Here is a 22,605-nt window from a genome sequence, read left to right on the forward strand (position 1 = left end):
CTTTAGCCCAGCGAAACTGACTCTGCATTTCTGACCTCCAGAAGTATAAATGAATAAATTCGTGTTGTTATAAGCCACTAAGTTTATGGTTACAGCAGCCACAGAAAACTGACACATATGTTAAGTGAGTATTTAGCCTTTCTGGGCACCGCACTATATAGAACACAGTAGTTCTCAAAGTGAGGTTCCTGGACCAGTATCACCATCATCACCACCTGGGTACATGGTGGAAATGCAAATATTCAGGCCTCATCCAAAATTACTGAATCAAAGCTCTGGAGGAGAACACCCAGCTATCCATGATTTAACAAGCCTTCTGGTTGATTCTGGGGTATGTTCAAGTTTGAGGACCACTCCTGGAACATTTTCTCTTTGAACTTGGTAATTAACAGGATGTCACGCATTTTAGAAGGATGAAATAATCTACTAGAACATCACTTCCTTGAAACAAACGCTATGACAACACAACGTGGAAAATGGCAAGGACATCCTAAACAGACTGCAGCACAAATAACCAAAAAAGTCTTAAAATAACATGAGATGCTACTACCAGTATCTAAAGTCTATTTTATCTGTGCTCAAAGGTTTGAACCAGCAACAGTCAGGTGTAAGTATTCACTGCTAAACTACTAACTACTAAATAAAATACTTTTTTCTTAGCAGGCAAAATAGATTTAGAATTAATGGAACCATAAATCAGTACTTTTTTTAACAATGACAATTTCTCTATTATTCAGAAGGAGTCCATTTTGAACTTCCATCAAGTTCTTGGCCTATAATTGCCACATTCAGCACATGAAGACAAAACCTCCAATATTATATTTAGTGTGTTTTTTTAATTCAAGTATATGTCAGGAGAAACTTATAAATGGGAAAGAATAATATTTCCAACGTGATATCTAAAAATGGCCATTAGGCAACCTTTTGCATAATACTATTATACAATGGCTATTTTTTTAGAAAGCCAATTTCATACCACAAGCAGCTATTTATTAAAGGAATGAATAAATGCATGTCATATCTTAATAAGAGATGATCATAATAATCAACCAGTATCAAAATCTAAACTCTATTTTTAACTTCCATCTCTCATCTAAAGGGTTATTTAAGTTCCATAAGTAATCTAGAGAACTGTGTTTTTCTTTGCGGCACTGTTTGGTAATCTGAATTTTGCCAGGCTCTGCTGACCACATTCCATGCTTATCGACACTTACTGTGCTACACAGAAGTCAACCAGGGGAGTCTGTTCTCTGGGGTTAAAGGACTGGTTAACAAGGAGAAGCAAGTGGGAATTCATTTCCCTGCCTAGGATCTTATAAATTAGGTCAGTAGGACCCAAATCAAATTGTATCCACAGCATTTATTAATTTTGTTTTTGCATGGCCCTGTTTTCATAATTCACATGAAATGAAGATAATTAGTAAAGCGCCACTTTATCAACTGCTTTATGGCTTCAACGACTAGTTTAAGGGAAAAAACTGAGGTTAGGTTATGAGGAGCCATGAGTAGGAACAAAGTGAAAAGAGAGCTGCTTCTTGATTCCTGCTCCACGTGTCAGTGGTGCCTGTACACACACATCCACAGAGCACTGCAGCCTAGTTATTACCTCCACCCCGTGTACTGGGTAGCTGGTGCCAAGCATAATTTGTCTGCTGATGCTGAACACCACGCACCCTAATATGAAACTCTGTGTTATGATATTTTATCAGTTACTTTTAACCTCCTAATCAAGAATCTGCTATGGAGAGAAGCACACAGCCACAAAGGAGAAGCTGATACTCACAACAGGGCTATTGCCTAAGAGAACAGACTATGTTTACTTATGCTGTGGTTACTAAATGCCCCCTAGTATCCAAGTCACTATAGAGATAATTCTTAGAATATTACCAGTTAATGGCCTTGAGCAAGAGGGGACTTGACTCTAGAAGTTAATATTTTATTTAATTTTATTGCCAACCCTATGTTGGGAAACAGCATAACCACAAATGAAAAAAATGATAAAAATCCTCAGCTAATCTCTAATCTTGATTTCAGTCCTTAATTTTTAAGTTCTTTCCCCAAAACTTTTAATTTTTAATTTTTATTTTTTTTAAAGATATTGGGGCACCTGGGTGGCTCAGTTGGTTAAGCGTCTGCCTTTGGTTTGGGTCATGATCCCAGGGTCCTGGGATTGAGCCCCCATCAGTCTCTTTGCCCTGCAGGGAGCCTACTTCTCCCACTCCCTCTGCCTGCTGCTCCCTCTGCTTGTGCTCTCTCTTTCTCTCTCTCTCCCCCTCTCTCAATTTATTTATTTGAGAGAGAGAGGGAGGGAGAACGCATGCATGAGCAGAGGGAGGGGCAAAGGGAGAGGGAGGGGCAAAGGGAGAGGGAGAGGAAGCAGACTCTCTGCTGAGCATCGAGCCTGAGATCATAACCTGAGCTAAAGTCAGATGCTTAACTGACTGAGCCACCCAGGAACCCCTCCCCCAAACTTTTAAAACAAAATTGTTACAAAATAGCAAAGTAGCATATTTTTAATTTCATTACTCAAACTCTGTTATTCTCAGCGGGATACCAGGCACTATGGGGAAATACACTGGGGTATGAGGCCCTGTCTTGAGCTGCTTATTGAACTGGATGGAAATAAATTTGAAAGCACACAGATAAGACACCTACTACTTAAGTAGATGTAATGATATTATATAATAATAATGACAACTCCTATTGATCAAACACCTTCCATGGCTCAGGGACCAAGCTAGCTACTTGACACACACACTATACAACCTTACAAAATATAGGACGCACTGAAGTAAAGATTTAAAGGGCCATAAGTTACAGGTTTTCCATGGTAAGGGGGATGTGTGAAGAATCAGGGCTGAAGAATCATCTTTGGGTAAAGATGAGGAAGGTCATTCTGAGTAAACCCAGTGATAATAACATACCCAGCCTGGGACCTTCTTCAGTACAGTTTCTATGGAAAGGTAGGGCAGAAGCCTCAAGAATAAATCAAGAGGGCAAAATATACAATGGAGAAAGAGTAGGCTCTTCAATAAATTATGCTTGGAAAATTAGATATCCACATGGAAAAAAAAATGAAATTGGACCCTTCAAAAAGTCAACTAAAAAATGGATTAAATCTTTAAAAATAAGATCTAAAACTATAAAACTCCTAGAAGAAAAACTATAAAACTCCTAGAATAAAATCTAGGGAAAAAGGTTCTTGATATGCCCTTGGCAATGACTGATTGGTTAGGACACTAAAAACACCAAAAATGGGACTATATCAAACTAAAAAGCTTCTGCAGAGCAAAGGGTATAATCAGCAAAGTGAAAAGACAATCTACAGAATGAAAGAAAATATTAATAAATCATATGCCTGGTAAAGGGTTAGTATCCAAAATATATAATGAACTCCTACAACTCAATAGCAACAACAAAATGGGCAAAAGACCTGAATAGACATTTCCCCAAAGAGAAGGTAAATGAAAAGATGCTCAACATCATTAACCATCAGGAAAGTGCAAATCAAAACCACAATGAGATATCACCTCATACCTGTTAGGATGGTTATTATCAAAAAAAAGCAAGAGATAAGAGTTGGCAAGGATGTGGAGGAAAGGGAATCCTTGTGCACTGCTGATGGGAATATAAGTTGGTATACCCACTATGGATAAAAGCACAGAGACTTCTCAAAAAATTATATGACCCAGCAACCCCACTTCTGGGTATATAGCCGAAAGAATTAAAATCAGTATCTCGAAGAGATATCTGCATATCCATGCTCAATTGCAGTATTACGCAAAATGGCAAAGAAAACAGAACATTGGAAGAAACTTAAATGTCTATCTACAGATGGATGGATAAAGAAAATGTGGTAAATAAATACAATGGAATACTATTCAGCCTTAAAAAAGGAAATCCAGCCATTTGCTATAATGTGGATGAACGTAAAGGCATTATGCTAGTGATATAAGCCAGGTACAGAAGAACAAATACTATGTGATCCTATTTATATAAGTAGAAGTGTAGGGTAGAACTGTGGTTTCTAGGGGCTCAGGGAAAGAGGAATTAGAGAGGTATACATAGTTTTACTTCTGTGAAATGAATAGTGTTAAAGATCTACTATATAGCACAGTGCATATAGTTAACAGTACTATATTCTACATTTTTTTTTTAGAGAGAGAGCATGGGCAGTGGAGACGGGCAGAGGGGGAGGGAGAGAGAGAATCTCAAGCAGACTCCATGCCCAGCGCAGAGCCCAACACGGGGCTCCATGTCATAAAACTGAGATCATGACCTGAGCCAAAATAGTCAGATGCTTAACCCACTGAGCCACTCAGGCACCCTGTACACTTAAAATTTTAAGAGCGTGGATTTTATGTTAAATGTTCTTACCAAAAAAAAAAAAAAGAGGGAGGGATGCCTGGGTGGCTCAGTGGTTAAACATCCAACTCTTGAATTTGGCTCAGGTCTGGATCTTGGTGTCATGAGTTCAAGCCCTGTGTTAGGCTCCACACTGGGGCATGGGGTCTACTTAAAAAAATAAAAATTAAAAAAAAAAAAAAAGAGGGAGAGAGGAAACGTCTAGAGATGATGGAGTTTAGAGCATCATATATGGTGATGATTTCATGGGTACACAGTTATCTTCAAAGTCATCAAATTGTATCTATTAAAGATGTCCAACTTTTTTGCATGTCAATCACACTTCAATGAAAAATAAATATATAAAAATAAATAAATAAATAAGTAAATAAATAAATAAATGTTAGTTAAATGTCTAAATGGAGACGACACTCTGATAGATATGATATCTACCTGGAATTTGGAAGTGAGGATGTTGGGGCAGAGAAGGATAAAGCAGGACTATTGGGGAAGGACAGTGGTTTGAGCAATCATGTTGCTTGTGGTGGTTAGGCTGGTGGTGCAAGGACTGAGGATATGATTTCACAGCAATTCATAGATGGATGAGGCCTGAGGGTGGAGGTAACTGAAATAACTCTCCTTCTCAACTCCCATCCATTGACCCTTTTGAGTATATGGAAGAGGGTCACAGAGGGAGCACAGAGAAGACATGGAGAAGAATCAGAGGCATAAGTTAATAAGATGAAAGACAATAGACTGGGGTCAAGGAGGAGGAAGGGTGCCCCTTCCAAACAAATACCAAGTATCTTTACAACGAGGACATGCAGGGGAATTAAGTCATCTTTTCTCTAATGCAAGCCAAGTCCTTCCCAAACACATTAGCAATTTTATTTTCTGATTTCTCCTTCTGTAATCTCAAACAGACCCTGTATTTTTCCAGTTTTCGTATTCTGTACTTTCCATCTAAGAATGCTTTCATTATCCCTGCTGTTTCAATGCTATACCATTTATTAGGGTTCAAACTAAATACTACCTCTCTGAGGTTTATTCAGTTCCCTCAATTGAGTCCTCTTCCATGCTCAGGAAGAACCCTATACTTCTGTCATTTATCACAAACTGTAAGTATTTATAGAGAAATCTTAACTCCTCTGCCATATTATAAGATCCTTAAAGGCAGGAACCATAGGTTCCCTCTCCTGTAACTGTCACTATGTATTGGTATAGCAGATATTTAATAAATGTTAGCTAAATTGAATTAAATTCCTAGGCCACTGATGATCCCAGGGAAGGGAAGAACAATACTAACATTAGCTCAAGGACTCAGACTGTCTTGCTAACTTCTTTTTTCATGATACTTAGAATAAGCCCTATCAAAGGGCAGGTGCTCAATAGATCCTGAATGAAAGAATGAACAAATGAACAGAGATCAGAATTTCCCAGTGGTAATAGACCGAGGCTCTTGAAAAAACCATGAATGGAAAGCCCTTTAAATAAAAGCCTTTGATCCTCAATAGCCTTGTGCCCACATTTCCACTCAGCAACACACAGCAACTGTTTATAAGGCAGCTCTAGGATGATTAAAGACCATTATGTTTTTTTAATTGAAGTATGACTCACATACAACAAAATCTAAGTTCACGGAAATTTGATACATGTTTACATATGTGCACATCTATGTCACCATGATCTGATCAAGATCTAGAAGAATTCCTGTACTCCAGCAGGCTCTCTCTTGCCTGCCTCCTCCCCCCTAGAATACTACTTCTATCAATATAGATTAATTTTCCCTGGAAAAAAGTTATCTTATCCTTTCCATTGTTCACTGCCTGATGGAAGTGTGAATTCCCTGAGGACAAAATGGCCATCTTCTCTGTGCTTTGGAATAGTCATTCAAAGGTAGTTGGTACCATCACACTTCTGCTCAAAAAATCCTAAGCAATAACAGCAGTGGTCTATAGCAGGCTATTCTCATGTGCATTAATAAAGGAGAAAGGCACAAAGCTAAGCAAAACACTAAACTATATGTCCACTTTACAGCACACTGTAGCTGACCCAGTATGCAGATGCTCTTTGAACCAGTTTTTTTGGAGACACACGCAGAGCTGTAATCAGAGCATGAGCTAGTGTGATGCCCGCTGTTCTGCTCCACATCAGATAATTGTCCTAAGTACCTGTACTCCACCCTCAACACACAGACAAGACTGGGTCTTCCCTGAAAAGACAGAACACCAGTTTTAGAAGCAGAAGTAGAACATCTCATTTCTTCTCCCAGACCACTACTGTTTTTAAGCCATGACCATCTGGTTTGTTTCATTACAGTTGATGAGGAAAATGATTTATTATGATGACCATGGTATGTGAAAACCACGAGCTCTCAGATTTTATTAAAACAAACCTTAGTAAGAATAATGCTTTTCTTGTTGAGTTCAGTAAAGGATTTTTCTTTATGTCAGATGACGATTCAGCTAATGCAGAGTGAATGTGCAGGTACAGATTTTGATACATGGATCAATATTTCATATCAAATTACCCGAGCTCTTCTGAGAGTGACTAGTTTTCTATTCCCTGTGGAAACAGGACAGGAATGCTAATGCAATCCAGTTCTCAGGCATTGCCCTCCGCCAGAGGAAGCCTGTAGAGCTAGCTGTTACAGCATATAAATGAGGACTAGTGTTTTTCACAGTTAAGATCAGCCCTAAACTTTTGCGAAGTATGTCTATGCCTTTAGGGGACTGTCTAATAATGAATATCTTATGTAAATGAGTGTTATTTTAGTAGCCTCTAAAATAGAAGCTAGCTTTTTATTTTTAGACTTTCTACAAAGTAGACATTTTATTAAGTGAGCTGAAAAAAATAAGATTCATGGTTTGATCAAGCACCCAATCCACAAACCCTTGTATAAATAATTACATAAGAGCAATATCACTTCGTAATACTTGTCACTTGTACTTGGGAATCGACACAAGCACTTTCTCCTCCTACAAAAATCCACTTCAGCCTCATGAGCTCCTGCAAGTCCTGAAATCCTTCTACTTCACCGCCTGCAGGAAGCCATTGGTGTGAGATGTCATTCCTTCAAGACAAAGCCTGAGCACAAAGCAAAGACAACCTGGGTAAAAGGTTTCTCAATGCTCTTTAGAGAAAATTATACACACCCAAAATTAAACCCTTGCATCTCACTAAATTTAAAAAAAAACCTATAAGCTATAACCTCAGTGCTGATGAAATGGTTTTATTATCTGAATATCTTACGTTTTCCTAGGCAGTAAACAATTTCACCTAATGCAAATTCCCCTAACTGTAGAGCATACTGAGTTGTCCCAACCAGCTTCTTACTGTGAATAGTGTATTAATGGTTTGCTAGTCACACTGTAGAAAGTAAATATGTATCATAGAAGGCAAGAAAAAACTGTATTGCATAATGACATAGGTTTGTGTAAAAAGGGACAATCTATACCCAATCTGAAAATTAGCAATTTCTGTTGCAATCCAAAAATACCATGAATGCAGCAAGCCACAGATTCTCAGCTTTGCCGATGTGACTTCATTTGCAAGTAGATACATAAAAGCAAGAATAATGCTTAATTATCACTAAGTTTAACTCTGTAGTCTTAATATAAATATAGTCATAGGACACAGCCTGTGTTTTTTCTTGTTAAGTGGTCAGTCCTTATCAGCCCAGTAGACCCACTGAATCAGTAATGAAGCCTGGATACAAGTAAGCCACAGTGTCAGTGATATCTCCATTTAAATTCCAGCCCTCCCACTGACTAGCTCTGTAACCTAGGACAAATGACTGATCCTTGGTTAGCCTTAGTGGATGAGAAGTTATGTTTCGCAGCACATGAGAAATGAACACTATGTGATCAGTATAATGCCCGGCCCATACTGAGTACTCAATGCAGTATAGCTATCATGACTTTGATTATGATGTGATTATTTTCAGTGATGAAAACTTGGCCATGCACTAAGCCAATAATGTTTCCAAGTCATTAGCCCACACCAAAAGGTGTGGGACTTTCATTATGAGAGTGCTAATGGAAGGAAGAATTCCGAGTTATCTCCTGACACGGCCACGTAAATCTGCTATGGAAACAGAGCTTGACTCTCCCTAGAATCCCACCGGAGACTAAAAAAGCTCCTTCAAAAGTCAGTACTAGGACATTCTCGGGCATCTGGGTCAAGACGATCACATAAAGGGATCCCCTGGGAGAAAATTCAGGGACTGGGGCAGAGAGGACCAGGCAAACAAGGACAGTGGGATTCTTAAAAAATGAAACTTCTGTATCTCTTTGCCATTTAAGTGAAATTCAACTTTTTTATTTTCTCCTTTTTAAAAATTACAACACAAGCTCTTTCAAACCCAAGTATACCTAAAGAGATGCACAGTCATTTCCATCCAAATGCCCATAACTCAGGGCTAATAGTTTTAATAGAAAAGAAAGTAGTAAAGACATTTGAAAAAATTAACTATCTGCAGCTCTGCCTAAGAGGAATCTTCATTTTTACCTATTACCTTCCATTTCTCTATATAAATGTTAATTATTTTCATGTAAAGTTCTGCTAAACATTTTATTAGGACTATAAATAATATGGTTACTTCAAAATTATTTTTAATTGATTACATGCTATTTTATCATTTTGATAATAATTTTAAAAACTCTATGAATATTAGACATTAAGATTGGTTTAAGTTGTTTGAATTTGCTATAATCTACGTTGCATGTAGTATGTATATGTATATGTACATGCACGTGTATATTTTAAGTGGTAATAAATAACTACACACATGTATTTTTTGCCCCTGTATAATTCTTTGCTCAGGATACATTCATGGAATTGAACTGCTGAGTCACCGTCTACAAACATACATATGGTTATTATTCTGCATCACCATGCTGCTTTCTAAAACAGGTCATACCGGCTTGCCATAACTATTGACTATTTCAAATTCTTCACTGAATAATGGTGTATGAATTCTAAAAATGTTATATTAGTCCACATTACTGATTTTAGAGATGTAGTGATTAAATCCCAGAGAGATTAAGTCACTTCTTCAGACTGCAGAACTGATTAATGGCAGAATTCAACCCCAAACCCAGGTCTTCTGACTACTTCTTCTGGGTCCTCACTGTATCGCATTATCCTCAGTTTCCCACTGGCCTCAGAATGTTCTCCTCAGATAGAATGCCTGCTGCAAGTCAACAGAGAAGGGCAAATGACAGGCATGAGGGAAATCAGAAAATATTCAAGAGGGTACATGTGGGTGGAAGGGAAAAAGGAAGATACAACAAGAATCATGGAAGGACAACATCCCAAGGCCATTCTAGGTTATTTCCATTCCAGAAAGTGCACTGACCTATTTGTAAGCATCGAAGCATGGCCACGACAAGGGATCTTACTTGGCTAGGAAGGGGCAGAAACACATTTAAAAGTTTCATGCCAAAAAAAAATTAAAAATTAGGAAAATTAAAAAATTTTAAAAAATAAGTTTCATTACAGGAGATTTAGGCATTCACAGCCCCCAACAGAACCCACCGCTCAATCAGTAATAATTAGTGTTATGTCTTACACTTTCTAAGTACTTTATAGCTTCCACAGCAATCCCACACAAAAGCTGAGGAAGTCAGGGCAGGCATCATTTTCTCATTTTACAGATGAGAAAAATGAGGTATCAGAGCACAGTGGTGTGATTAAGCATAACGGGCAGGGCCAGAACTACCCCCTCAATCTTGACTTCTCCCTTAATGTTCTCCTACAGTGATGTGACTTTTATTTCTTACTAAGGTAAGTTTACTAATTTAAACAAATATACTTGAACGCTTGATTTTTAAAACTTGTTTTCTAAGTCTTGTGTGGCTGTTTTAACGGACTCAGAAATTCTGAAGACCACATGTCTGGCTTCTATTTTTGGCACAAGCAAGTCAATTCATCCTTCTGAAATTGTTTCTTCTTCTGTGAAATGAGATATTTGAGATGGTTGATCCTTAGGGTCTATTCCCAATGTTCATATTCTGCATCATCTGCAATTCTTACAAAATTATTTGATGGGGCCATTAGGTGAAAGTTAAAACTCAGATAAAACTCTAAAAGTTGAACCTCTTTCAACAAGGGACATACTCCAAGCAATTTCAAAATGTTTTAAATGACACAAAGAACAAAATTATAAAATGGACACATATGCTAACGGCTAGACAAATTTTATTTTCACTGTCAAGACAGGCAAAATGCTGACAATTTTGCTGTTATGATTTTAGAAAGAGTCCAAGGGAACCAATAAGCAAAAGAGTATACCTTGAAGCATGATACCATGGCAACACTGTGTGGCCTTGTTGAACTTGGAAAAGCACACCAAATGAATAATGAAACTATGAATAATGAAACAAATAATGAAACAAATGAATAATGAACTATGCCTTCATTCTGAGCCGACTGAGACTAAGAGAATGGGCAAAGTGCTCATTTGGCCACGATACTACTTTTCAACGATGGCTTTTCACCCCCTAGTTAGTGACGAAGCCAACAGAGTATGTGACAACCTGCATATTTTTTCACTGTAGTTAATTACAGTGAGTTGTCAGAGCACATCAGAGAAGGCAGCACTACGGGGAGGCGGGGCTACCTATTAAGATACTGTCTTGCTTCAGAGCAGGCGCTTTACGAACTCCAATTCGGCTGGCTCTTAGGAGCCGGTGCCTCGTGGAGCTGAGCCTCTGAGAAGCTCTAGAGGGAAGCTAGAAGACTGCAAGAGGAAGATGGGATATGCTCCTTTCTCTTCTGCTTCCTGTTCTGGCCATCACTTCGCCGCCCTCTCCCCCCACACCCCCAGCCATGCAGCTTCACCCCAGCAGCGGCAGTTCATTCCAGGGGCAATGGCAGCTTGCAGTTTGCAGTTATTCCTTATTCCCACAGCCAGCCTCATCGCGGTCCTAGAGATTCCCACTGGTCAACATTCCCTCTCTGACGTCTAGCTCCACTGGCTCTTCCTTCAAGCCTCTAGGTTCTGATAACTCCACCCACTTCCCACGAGCCCCTGGTGCTCAGAGAGGTAGCTTCTTCCGGCCATTACTATCTCTATGATACCTCCAGTGCACTGCTCATCCAAGAATGTAGAGAGTGCCAGTCCTTGAAATGGTTGTTACTGTTTCACCAGAATGTAAATTAACACCACTAAACACACTGTTTAGTTCAGTGGACTTTTTCTTCATAGATAGACTTTTCTCAAAAAAGCAGCAGTGGGTTGATTTACATTCAGGTCAAGCTCCTTATCTCCTTGCAGACTGGTAGGAAATAGTCACCAGATCAATTACTTGGAGTAACACAGTCTTAGTGGTTCCCTCAGTTAATGTTTCTTTATATTAGTCACTCCTAAAAATAACTCCTGTGATTTCTGTCTCATAATAGAACCCTGACAGAGAAGTTAGGTACAGGTAATATTCGAGTAACTTGTATTTTAATTATATACATGCATGTGTACAAAATGAATCAATATAAAATGTACCATAGGATCAAAAAGTTGGATATACATTAGCCTAAAATATAAACTATAAGAAAAAAATATTTACCTAAATCCTAGTTGCATGCATATCTACATTGCCTTCCTGTGACACTATATTTTTAATAAAGAAACTCAAAGAAAAATATTCAAACAACTCCACCCAATACAAACTTCCATCTATAAAGGAGGAAGAAAGTTAACAGTAAATGAGAGATACACTATTTCTTAAGGCTTGAATATGGTTTCTTTCAGGACTTAGGAAAATGTGTTAATTCGAATGAGTACATTGTGTGATACAATTTCAGAGCACCTAAATGAATTCTGGGTTTTCTTTTAAAAAGCACTTTTCTCTGCCAATCATATTTATGGGCAGAGTTGCTTGTGTCTGGCAATTACAGGAACAGGCTATTGAGATAGGCTTATCTTTCAACTATTTAAATATTTCCTACTAACGTAGCCATAACTTTACCTAATAGTTCACTAACCTGTCTGTAAGGTCAATGCCGTCTAGGGTTTGCTTTATGACCAAAGTCAGTGCTATCTAAAAAGGGGGTTCTAGGCTGAGAAAGTAGAAAACATGTAACATATAACATGTGCATACCTGAGCATTACCACATCACTATAAAATATGAGGCTCATTCTTTTACTTGTCAGCATGAAATTACAGAACACATTTTGTTGATTGCATATAAATGAACACACACACACTTTACAGGGTATCTAGAAATTTTGAAAATACAGGACCAATTATTTCATTTTTCATTATAGAGCTATTCATGTGTGACTGTATAGTTTTTCACCCAAACTGGGCCATTCTGAATACAAGGGAGAGGTAACTGCCTAGGACCCTAACACAGCTTGTGTGGTCACCCAACTCATGCAACGAGTCAGCCTCCAAAGATGCGTTTACATATCAACTACAAGAACTATGACATAATGGAGACTAAGTCAACACATATTAAATAAAATGAAAAAAAAAGTATGATAAAGAGTACTCTATGCTTCTAAGAATCTCGCATGCAAATACATAATTTCTACGTCACATAGAATCTTTTTTTTTTTTTTTTAAATATTTTATTTATTTATTCAACAGAGATAGAGACAGCCAGCGAGAGAGGGAACACAAGCAGGGGGAGTGGGAGAGGAAGAAGCAGGCTCATAGTGGAAGAGCCTGATGTGGGGCTAGATCCCATAACGCCGGGATCACGCCCTGAGCCGAAGGCAGACGCTTAACCGCTGAGCCACCCAGGAGCCCCCGTCACATAGAATCTTGTTCCATGATGTATCCTTTGACATTGCTCAGAAGAGCTAGACTGTTTGTAAAAATAAAGCATACATGGCAATCATGAGATTGTGCCTCTTAGATCTTGGAGTTTGGGGAGTGTATGTGGCCCAGGGCCCAGCTGCTGTGCCCTAAAATCCACAGCTGCCTTTGCATGAAGGCCACAGGCTGCTTGCAGCCAATGACTGAGCACAACAGGAGTACTAAAGGAAGGCCATTTCTACAAAACATAGGTCTCCTCTGATGGAGTCTGTGGCTCTGGGACTCTCCAACTGAACTTTCTTTGGAAAGGCACAGCAGTATTAGAGCTTCACCCAACCTTTTTTCCTTCTCTCTCCCCCACACTGGGGTCGGTCTTACACTGGGGTCTGAAGGCTCTTCCAGCCTCCCCCAACACCCTCCCCATTTTCACTCATAGGCATTTCCCACACATCTAATCTCCTCTTGGTATCTCGCTCTCATAGGACCCAAACTAAGCACAGATGTTTCTTGACATAAATCTAGTTTACATGTATTCTAAGTACAAAGAATATTTTAAAATGGAGGGCACTTGAATCAGTCGCATTTACACACTGAAACTCTACTATGATGTGGTAAGCCCAGAGAAATATGTAGACTCTCCCTATAGGATTAAGCCAATTCACATTGGAAAAGTTAACAGCATGTAATAAAACTTCAGTGTTCAGCCTGAATGTATTTCAACATGGTAGAGAAAAACCAAAGCTATTCTCACACTAGAGATTGATACCTCCTAGCCTCATCAATAAAAGGAGGTATTCAGATGATATGTGTGACAACTTCCGTCTCTAAAATCCTATGGTTTCCTAAAATTATTTATGGATCAATTTGTATTTTTTAAGATTCTCTATCTATTGTTGTGGGTGCATGGTGCTTTGCATTTGCTAAATATCTCTTTAACTGAATTTCAGGGTAGAAAGGGTTCTAAAGTGACTTAATCCACCCTAGGAGATGACATGCATCAGGCTCACTTGACCTAAAGGCAGAAAAAAACTGGACAGTACAAGCTGCTCAGGCATTTTTCTAATAGCCCACGTAAGAATCAACATTTTTAATGCTGGGAGTAAGAACCAGCTGTGGCCTCTCACCTCTTGAAATTGGTTCACTGCCCTGTTATTTTATTGAAAACACTTAAGAGTGCTGTGAAAATTTGAATTACCTTGTTTTGATTATTTTTGATGTTAATAGTATCATTTTTTCCTCTTAGGTTAGATGGGCAAACACACTGTCCATTCCAAGAGAGTTAATAGAAAATGTATTTTAAATATCCATTAAAGTAAGTATTTAAGGTTCTATAAATGGTAACAATGACTACATGAGGTCAAGTTAGCTAACTTAACCAAAGAAGGAAGTCATTTGGAAATCATGCTGAAGTTAGGGCAGGCTGGTAGAGTGGAGAAAGTATTGGATTAAGAGACAGCCGTGCATGTTTCATTTCAGATTCGGCTTTTAATAAACTAACTGTGTGACCTCTGAAACGCTACCTACCCTCTCAGGATTTCTGCTTCCCCAGCTGTGAAATAAGAGGGTTGGACTTATGAAGTCCTCCACAGCTGGTTCCGTCCCATGGATTCTATGTGCACTTTTCTATCACACACGATGATGAACATCAAACTACAGACTCAATCAAAACTGGGAGTTTCTTAGTATTACAGTTTGAAGAAACCACAAATGCAAATAATCTGACAAGAAGAAACGTTGTCTTCTCATTTTTTAAGCATTTGTTGTAACTAGATGCAGTATGAAAGGGAACCAGGATAAGGGCTCCTGGGTGGCTCAGTTGGTCAAGCATCCGACTCTTGGTTTCGGCTCAGGCCATGATCTCATGGTCATGAAATCAAGCCCCATGTTGGGCTCTGCACTCAGCTTGGAGTCTGCTTGAGATTCTCTCTGCCTCTCCCCCTGCTCTCACTCTCTCTCTCTCAAATAAAGTAAAAAAAAAAGAAGGAAAGAAAGGAAGAGAGAAGAGAAGAGAAGAGAAGAGAAGAGAAGAGAAGAGAAGAGAAGAGAAGAGAAGAGAAGAGGGAACCGGGAAAATCTAAGGAAAAGCAACGTCCAAGCCAACACCACTGACAGGCCCTCCTACTGCCTTCTACAGAGCCACTGAGGAATGGAGGATAGAAGCTATTCTTGTTCCCTTCAGTCTGCTGGACAGAGAAGCAGAGCTAAGTGTCAAAGTGTTTCCTGTTCTGACGACAGATGGCCAGGCTTGCTGTAGAAGGGCTAAAAGAGACTGTATCCTGCCGAAGGGCAAAAAAAAGTGCTTCCGGCTCTCACCATCTCTCCGTGCTTACCGTCAAAGCCCTTCACCCACAGAACCCAACGTGAATTCCAAACCCTGAGCTCAGTTAGCAACTCGCCATTCCCATGAAACACAACTTTCCCTTCTCAGCTGAAATTCCATCCAAACCTATTTCCTCTTCCAAGGTAGTGACGTTGTGAACACAGGAGCCCTAAGTCATTCTTTCCATTTTCTCACCATGTAAGTAAATTTGAAAACTAGAACAGTAGAGTTCCAAAAGAGGCAGTTTCCACCACATTTATGTACCCCAGTTAAGAATTTGTTCATACTCAGCCTACAGAATGAGGTTCACTCTTTTCAATCTATTCAAGTGGTCTCTGGGCCAGGCAGTTTATTAAGTGAAAAATAAGTGTAGTTACTAAAAGAAAAGACAACAAGTAAAAAGAATAATCCCTCTAGGCAAATATGACATTGGAAAACAACCACGATTTATGATAGAATTGGCCACAGGCAGATAATATCGTATAACTCAGACTTTAAAACTAAAAACTCATTTGCAAATTTTCACATCAATATTTACATGAAAACTTACTAGTAAGGCATGACACTTGGCACAATGCCCTACTTTGGAAAAAATTCTCTACTAAACAAAGATAACATAGATTTAACTTAAAGCTTAATACTATAATTTTTTTAAAAATAATTTCCAACCTTCTGCCAAATCAGTATTATTAATATGTGCATGACTAAGAGAAGCTCAGTTTTCATAAGACTTGAATTTAAGCAGCCTAACTTGTTAATAGTAGCATTCAGCATTGAAATAACCAGGAAAAAGGTTATGGCAGCCTTGAAGAATTACTTTCATAGATAAAGGTGCCTCAGTTTATACAGGAATAGCAAAGGAGCAGCAGGGGAAACACAACCAATGAAAGGAACTCCATTTTCCACCAACAGCTGGTGTTGCCTTGTTAATAGCTGTGCAAGACACTAAAACATAATTTCTGTTGGTGAAAATTATAGTGATAACACACATTGCAACAACTGATTTTTTCAATTATGTGACGTGGAAACTCTTCTTTCAAAGGATCAGATGGATTTTTTAAAGCTCCTCATGCCCATAAGTAATAAGTAACAACTACAGTGCTCAGAGGACTTGCAACATCTTTCACTGGCAAAATAAATTATTTTCAAAGATATTTTTGGCATATACCTAAAAAAAAATTTACTATAAAGAATAAACTACAAATATTTTTGTAAGTCAAGGAAAAATGCACAAATATTCTTAGGAAACCTGTTATGATTATTTAAAATACTATTATGTCATACACACAAAATGAGATATAGACTTACAGTTATATAAGAATTACATAAAGTAACTTGGCAGATCCTACCTTTTTTAGGAACCGGACTCCATAGGTAAATACATAAAGGGAAAATGAAAATCTCCACCTGCAGAAGTTTAAAAAAACATTCTATGACATTCAGTTTATATATTTCACAGCATAGTATTCTGAAACATCTAAGTGAAAAAAAGTCCATTAAATTTGACCCCCCCCCACCACTCCAAACAGGGATTAAGTTTAATGGGCAATTTCAGTGTTGGCTGAACATGTACACTCGTGTGCATGGTTTATTGCAAAATCTTAAATATTAATAATTCATAACAAATTTTCTTTCAGTTATTGTATTTACCCATCTGCTCATCTTCTCTCGCCAATATGTGCATTTCCTCTTGTTAATCATGAAGGAACATAGTTCAACAATACAAAGGTATATAAGATTGTTTTGAATTCCTTGTCTAATTCAGATATTAAGTAAATAACTTGACTTAACTGAAGTTCACACTTGTTTTAAAAATAAAAGCCTCAGTATTTTTAAGTCAGGTAAGATTTTTTCCTTCATCTTTCAACAAATACTTGTTGACGTCTTCATGGATGTTGCTAAAGAACCCATCCATCCAAGCTATCCATCTGATACCCGACTGTTAATGACAACCTTACGCCACTCCGAACTGTATGGCTAGCTGTTAGTTAGACTTTCATTTTGTTAGTGAGGAGAAACGTTTTTGGTTCTCTTTCAATTTTAAATGATTCAATGTTTAAGTCTTAAAATATAAGATTTTGTGTGGACAGTGGTGATTCTGCAGGGGGAAAAAAAAGTTGAAACCCTACTTTTTACCCTAACAAAGATGAACCACACTTAGATGCAAGACCTAAATTTGAAAGATGAAACTGTAAAGCTAACCGAGGAAATTGCTGGAAGAGATCTTTGCAATTTGGGGATAGCCAAAAACTTCTAAATAAGACCTTTAAGACCTCAACTTTGGAAGAAAATTCATGCATTCAATATCAAAATTAAAGATTTTGTAAAATGGTCTTCATAGATAATAGACAAAAGATTAGATGTTTTGTACAATATCAAAAATTATTGGGACAAGGGAAAATACTGAATATGAATCTTAAATTAGACATCAGTGTTATATAAATGTTAAATTTATTCTGTGGGGGAACTGTATTACAGTCTCTGTAGGAGAATGTCCTTTTTTAAAGGGGATTCACAGNAAAATATTTAGTGAAATACCTGAAATTTTAAATATATATATATATATATGACTTTGTATAACTGTAAAGACTTTATATAAATATTATATGTATATATGGTTTACCCTAGTACTCAATTCCCAATTTTATTTCTTATATTTTCTAAGTGTGACTAGCTATGCCTTTAAAAGCTGGCTAAGTTTCACTAATTAGCATTTCTGAGGTTATGTCGTTAGTAGTTCTATGGGTTACAAATTATAAATGCACACGAAGGAGAAAGGGACTAGTCAACTTCAATCTGTCAGGAGGCAAACTGCTTTATGGGTTTGCAAGCCATGTAAAATTTTCAAATAAGGTAAAAAAAAAGGGGGGGGAGAGGAATGGGAGGGAGAGGTGATTTTAGGAGAGGATTCAAATTTTAGACAAAATATTCTGGAAAAAATGATGGCTTCTGCAGGTAAGAGGAAAAGAATAATGGTAGGGGACCTCTTAGAGCTGAGTGAGACCCAATAGCAGACACAAGTATCCCTCAGAGTTTCATTCTTGGGCTGACTGACCTTTCAAACATCCTGGAATTCAAACCAGACTAACATTTAGAGAAGAGCTTTGAACTTCAGGGTTGAAAATCTTCAACTAATAATTTATAAAACCTGAATTCAGGAAGAAACGATAAAAATGGATGAAAGCAGTATAATAATTCAACAAAAACTTGCAAATCCTACTTCATGCATATGCAGGTCACTTTTCCGGCCTCTGAAGGCAACTGAATTTGCACCTCCCAGATTAAATGATTTATAACGGCTGTTTCAGCTCTAAAACTCTCCTGTTAGTAGGCAGTGATCAGGCAATTTTTATGTATAATAAAAACTTTATGGAAGTCATTGGAATTCCTATAATCACTTAATGTACCTACATTTTATTTCTCACTAAACTGACCCAGTTTTCATAAGACTTAGGTTCTAATACAGGACACCAATGCCTCCATCATTTGAGTAACAATTTGTGATGAATATTTACAAGACAGAGTTTATTTCCACAAAAGTCCTGTAGGAAGCAAAATTTTCAAACATTCTGCCACATGCATAACTTTTTTTATTTGTGTAGTTTCATGTAAATTACAGTTTTTAAATGCTATCTAGTTACAGCCTCCTAATGAATTGCCTCCCTCAACCTCCCACTAAAATACCTATAAAACAAGAGGTAAATAAAGGTGCATGCAATCACACACACACACACACACACACATTATATATATAATATATATAATAATAATAATATAATATATATATATATAACTTTCAACCTATTGCAAGAGTCAGAGAATTTTACAGCAGAAAACAAACAATAAAATTAGATTTTTAAAATGTAATTCGAGGCAGAGAAAAACAAGCTATGAGTCCTGAAGGAAGTAGGAAAATCTTAGCATATCTCCCTTTCTCCGCTTCCTAACACCTCCGATACACATGCAACAATCTGTGTGGTCAGAAACCTGCTCTCTGTCATGAATGAGGCTTTTTGAAGCAGGAGGAGAAACCCCCCATCCTATCAGTTAGGGACTGCTAGTTTTAAAAGGTAAGTGGGAAGAAAGGGAAATATGTAGCACCCTGGGGTTTCAGTTGCAGAAAAGCAGATTTAGAGACGAGATGATCTATGGTGGTATGTATTCTGGGGGTTGGAGTTCTTAAATAATCCATAGAGAGTATGTGAAGAACAAGGCACTAGCAACTGCTGCTTTATATGAAACTCTTCTAGACCACTGAAAACAGGCCAGGGCCTGCAAACACCAACTGCTACAAAGTCGGAGATCTAAAGGAGGGCTTTTACTAGTAAACAAGAGGATGACAGGGGTGGGGGGGGGGAGGGAGAGGTGATGGGGGCAGGGCAATCCACGCACCCTCTCTGTGAGTGGGTCTAAACGGATATTGCCAAATTCAGGAAAGAAAATTAGAGCTAAATGTCAACATAGGTCTACCAAGAAGTAGTGCATAAATATGGAAAGAAAAGAGCATGCTAAAGAGTCAAGGAAAGACCTGTCTCCTAAAAACAACTCCCTAGAGGAACCAGATGTAATTTTTAGAGAAGTATTTAGCATTGTTAATACAACACAAGAAGACATGTCCTGGGGCGCCTGGGTGGCTCAGTCAGTTAAGCGTCTGCATTTGGCTCAGATCATGATCCCGGGGTCCTGGGATTGGGCCCCGCACTGGGTTCCTGCTCAGGGGAGAACCTGCTTCTCCCTCTCTCTCTGCTGCTCCCCCTGCTTGTGCTCTCTGTCTGTCTATCAATTAAATAAATAAAATTAAAAAAAAAAAAAAAAGAAGATGACATGTCCCTTAAAGACCAAAGTAGAAAGCCATACTCAATAAAGGACTACTGGGTATGATTAAAAGAGACTCTAAGTGAAATAAAGAAGCAGTACAAAGATTCTAAAAATGAAGTGACAGAATATTACCCACATGGGGGGAGAGAGAAAACTGGAGATGTGTACTATGTAAAATTAAATCATTGATGTAGAAGACAAACACCCACATATGACCAGAAAAAAGAACCAATAGATGAAAGAAGACTAGATCTGAAGGACCAGAAAAATCAAATCTAATTATAGTTGTTTCTGAGAAAACATGACCGCAGAACTGAAATAGAATAATCAAAGACAGTAAAAAACCTGAACGGAAAAAAAGAGGACTAAATCGTAATCCAAATAATATCAATTCAAAGCCACATTCTGACAAAAGTTTTGAATCCTTGGGTTAGGAAAAAAAAAAAATCTTCAGTACCAGGCATAAAAGCAAAAACAAGTCAACACAAAAATCAAATGAAAGTAAGTCACCATCAAAGAAACAAATGTCCAATTGGTCTTAAATTTCTCGTCTATATTAGTAACCTACAAAAGAAAGGGAAGATTCAATCAGAGACAGCCACTGCCAGCCAAACTGCCTTTCACTTGTGAAGGAACAGGAAAAGCAGTCTCACATAGCCCAAGGCTCTGAAAATACAGTACTTATTACCCTTTATTAAAATATTACTTAGCGTAATTCCAACCCACCAAGATACAAATAAAAATTAAGAATTCTTACAGGCCTAATTTTGGAATAAAAGGACTAGGGTTAGCAACATAAATAATTGCCCTGAATTTCATGGCCAAATTAAATGCTATTACCCTTCAGGGAAATGTAATTCATATAAAATATTTAACAATAACCAGGGTATAAATCCTTAGATTATACTAATGAAAGCAGGGGATGAAAAAGGGAAGCATTAAACTTATTCATACAGAGAAATTTCAAAAGACACTGTTGTTACGGTAATAATAAAAATACAGTTAAAGAAGGTTTTCTTAAAAACTTAATGCCTGGTTAAAGATGGTAAAAATAAATGACCTCTGTGCCTTGCATGAATGTAGCACCAAATAGGCAGAAGAGGGATTTTGTGACACATCAGTTCCCAAGGCCCCAGAAAAGAGGAGTGAGAACCACCACCCCATTTTAGAGGCTGGAAAGCAGAAAGTAAGTGTTAGCCTGGGTAGCAGAACCAAAAAGCGGGAATCCTCGGCTGTCAGTGTAGAATGCTGGCGAGGACCGCCGAATGCCAGAAGGACTCCAGCTGAGGAAAGGGCTCTGCAAGGCAGCAACCTCAACTGGAAACAAGATGAGGGATTAGCCTGCCCAAAGGCTGAGCAGCTATGCTGTTGCTAAGTGGCAAAACCAGGACAGCAGTGGCAGAGACGCCAAAGCCCCCTCTCAAATTCCACAGAATTAGAGTTCACTTCTTTTGCCTCGAAAAGTCAATGGGTTCCACTACATTTGCTTGGGCGTGGAAACCTTTTATATCCACCAAACCTGAAAACTAGAATGGAAAGCTGATAAAAACTACCACCCACTGAATCCGGTTTATTGTCCTTATACAACAAGGCTGAAAGGGCTCTTTGTTAAAATCAAGACTAATAAAATGTGCCATAAAAGTAGGGAATCAGAGCGTTGACAGCTTGGGTCTTCCTGCCAGGTGTCACAAATGGCACCAGGACCCTCATCTCTAGGAGGATGAAGCAGAGAAAACATCCAGGGCAGCCCCAGCGCTCAACTCAGCACAGCGTCCCAGCGCGAGCAAGGCAGGCAGCTGGGGCCGTTTTCCCTACAATTACGGAGTACTTCCTCGATTCCAGGAGCTGTCCAAACACTTTACAAACAGGAAGTCATTTAGTGAGACTATTCCAAACAACAAAGTAGGTACTATTATCATCATGCTCCCTCTCCTTTTTTTTAGCTGAGGAAACAAGGACAGAGTGGTTTAGTAAATTGCTGAAGGTCACATAGCTAGTAAGGGAGAGAGTCAAGACTGGACACGAGACGGGCTGGTTCCAGTATCCCAGCTCTTACCCATTAGGCTATGCTACCTCTTCCTGAACTGTATACTCTGGAAAACTGAAGACAATGTATTCAGCTAAAATAGGGTTTTTAACCAAAGGGACATTAATGGACACCACATAATGAGAATGGTTTGTGTCCTGATGAAGAGAAACTGGTTGCCTGCAAAACTGGAGACACGGAAGGACTGCACTGGTGCTTTTATTCAATACCAAGGCAGCTAAAATAATACAGAGCTTGTCAGCTAAAGTCAACAGTAATTACCAGGGGGACATTCTACAGCTTAGCCAATCATCCTCTCTACCTGCTGAAATACT

The 22,605-nt window shown here is 38.3% G+C and overlaps 1 protein-coding gene across 2 annotated transcripts in view; it reads right to left on the reverse strand.

The window, feature by feature from the left end:
* CERS6 (ceramide synthase 6) overlaps positions 1-22,605 on the reverse strand; it is a 300,673-nt gene that overhangs the window by 118,217 nt on the left and 159,851 nt on the right. For both annotated transcript variants that reach the window (XM_040644256.1, XM_008687065.2), the window contains exon 4: positions 16,776-16,833. In XM_040644256.1, coding sequence (XP_040500190.1) covers positions 16,776-16,833 — 58 coding nt within the window. The remainder of the gene's footprint in view (positions 1-16,775; positions 16,834-22,605) is intronic.

The sequence above is a fragment of the Ursus maritimus genome, unplaced genomic scaffold (assembly GCF_017311325.1).
Source record: "Ursus maritimus isolate PB19 unplaced genomic scaffold, ASM1731132v1 scaffold_1, whole genome shotgun sequence".
Taxonomy (NCBI): domain Eukaryota; kingdom Metazoa; phylum Chordata; class Mammalia; order Carnivora; family Ursidae; genus Ursus; species Ursus maritimus.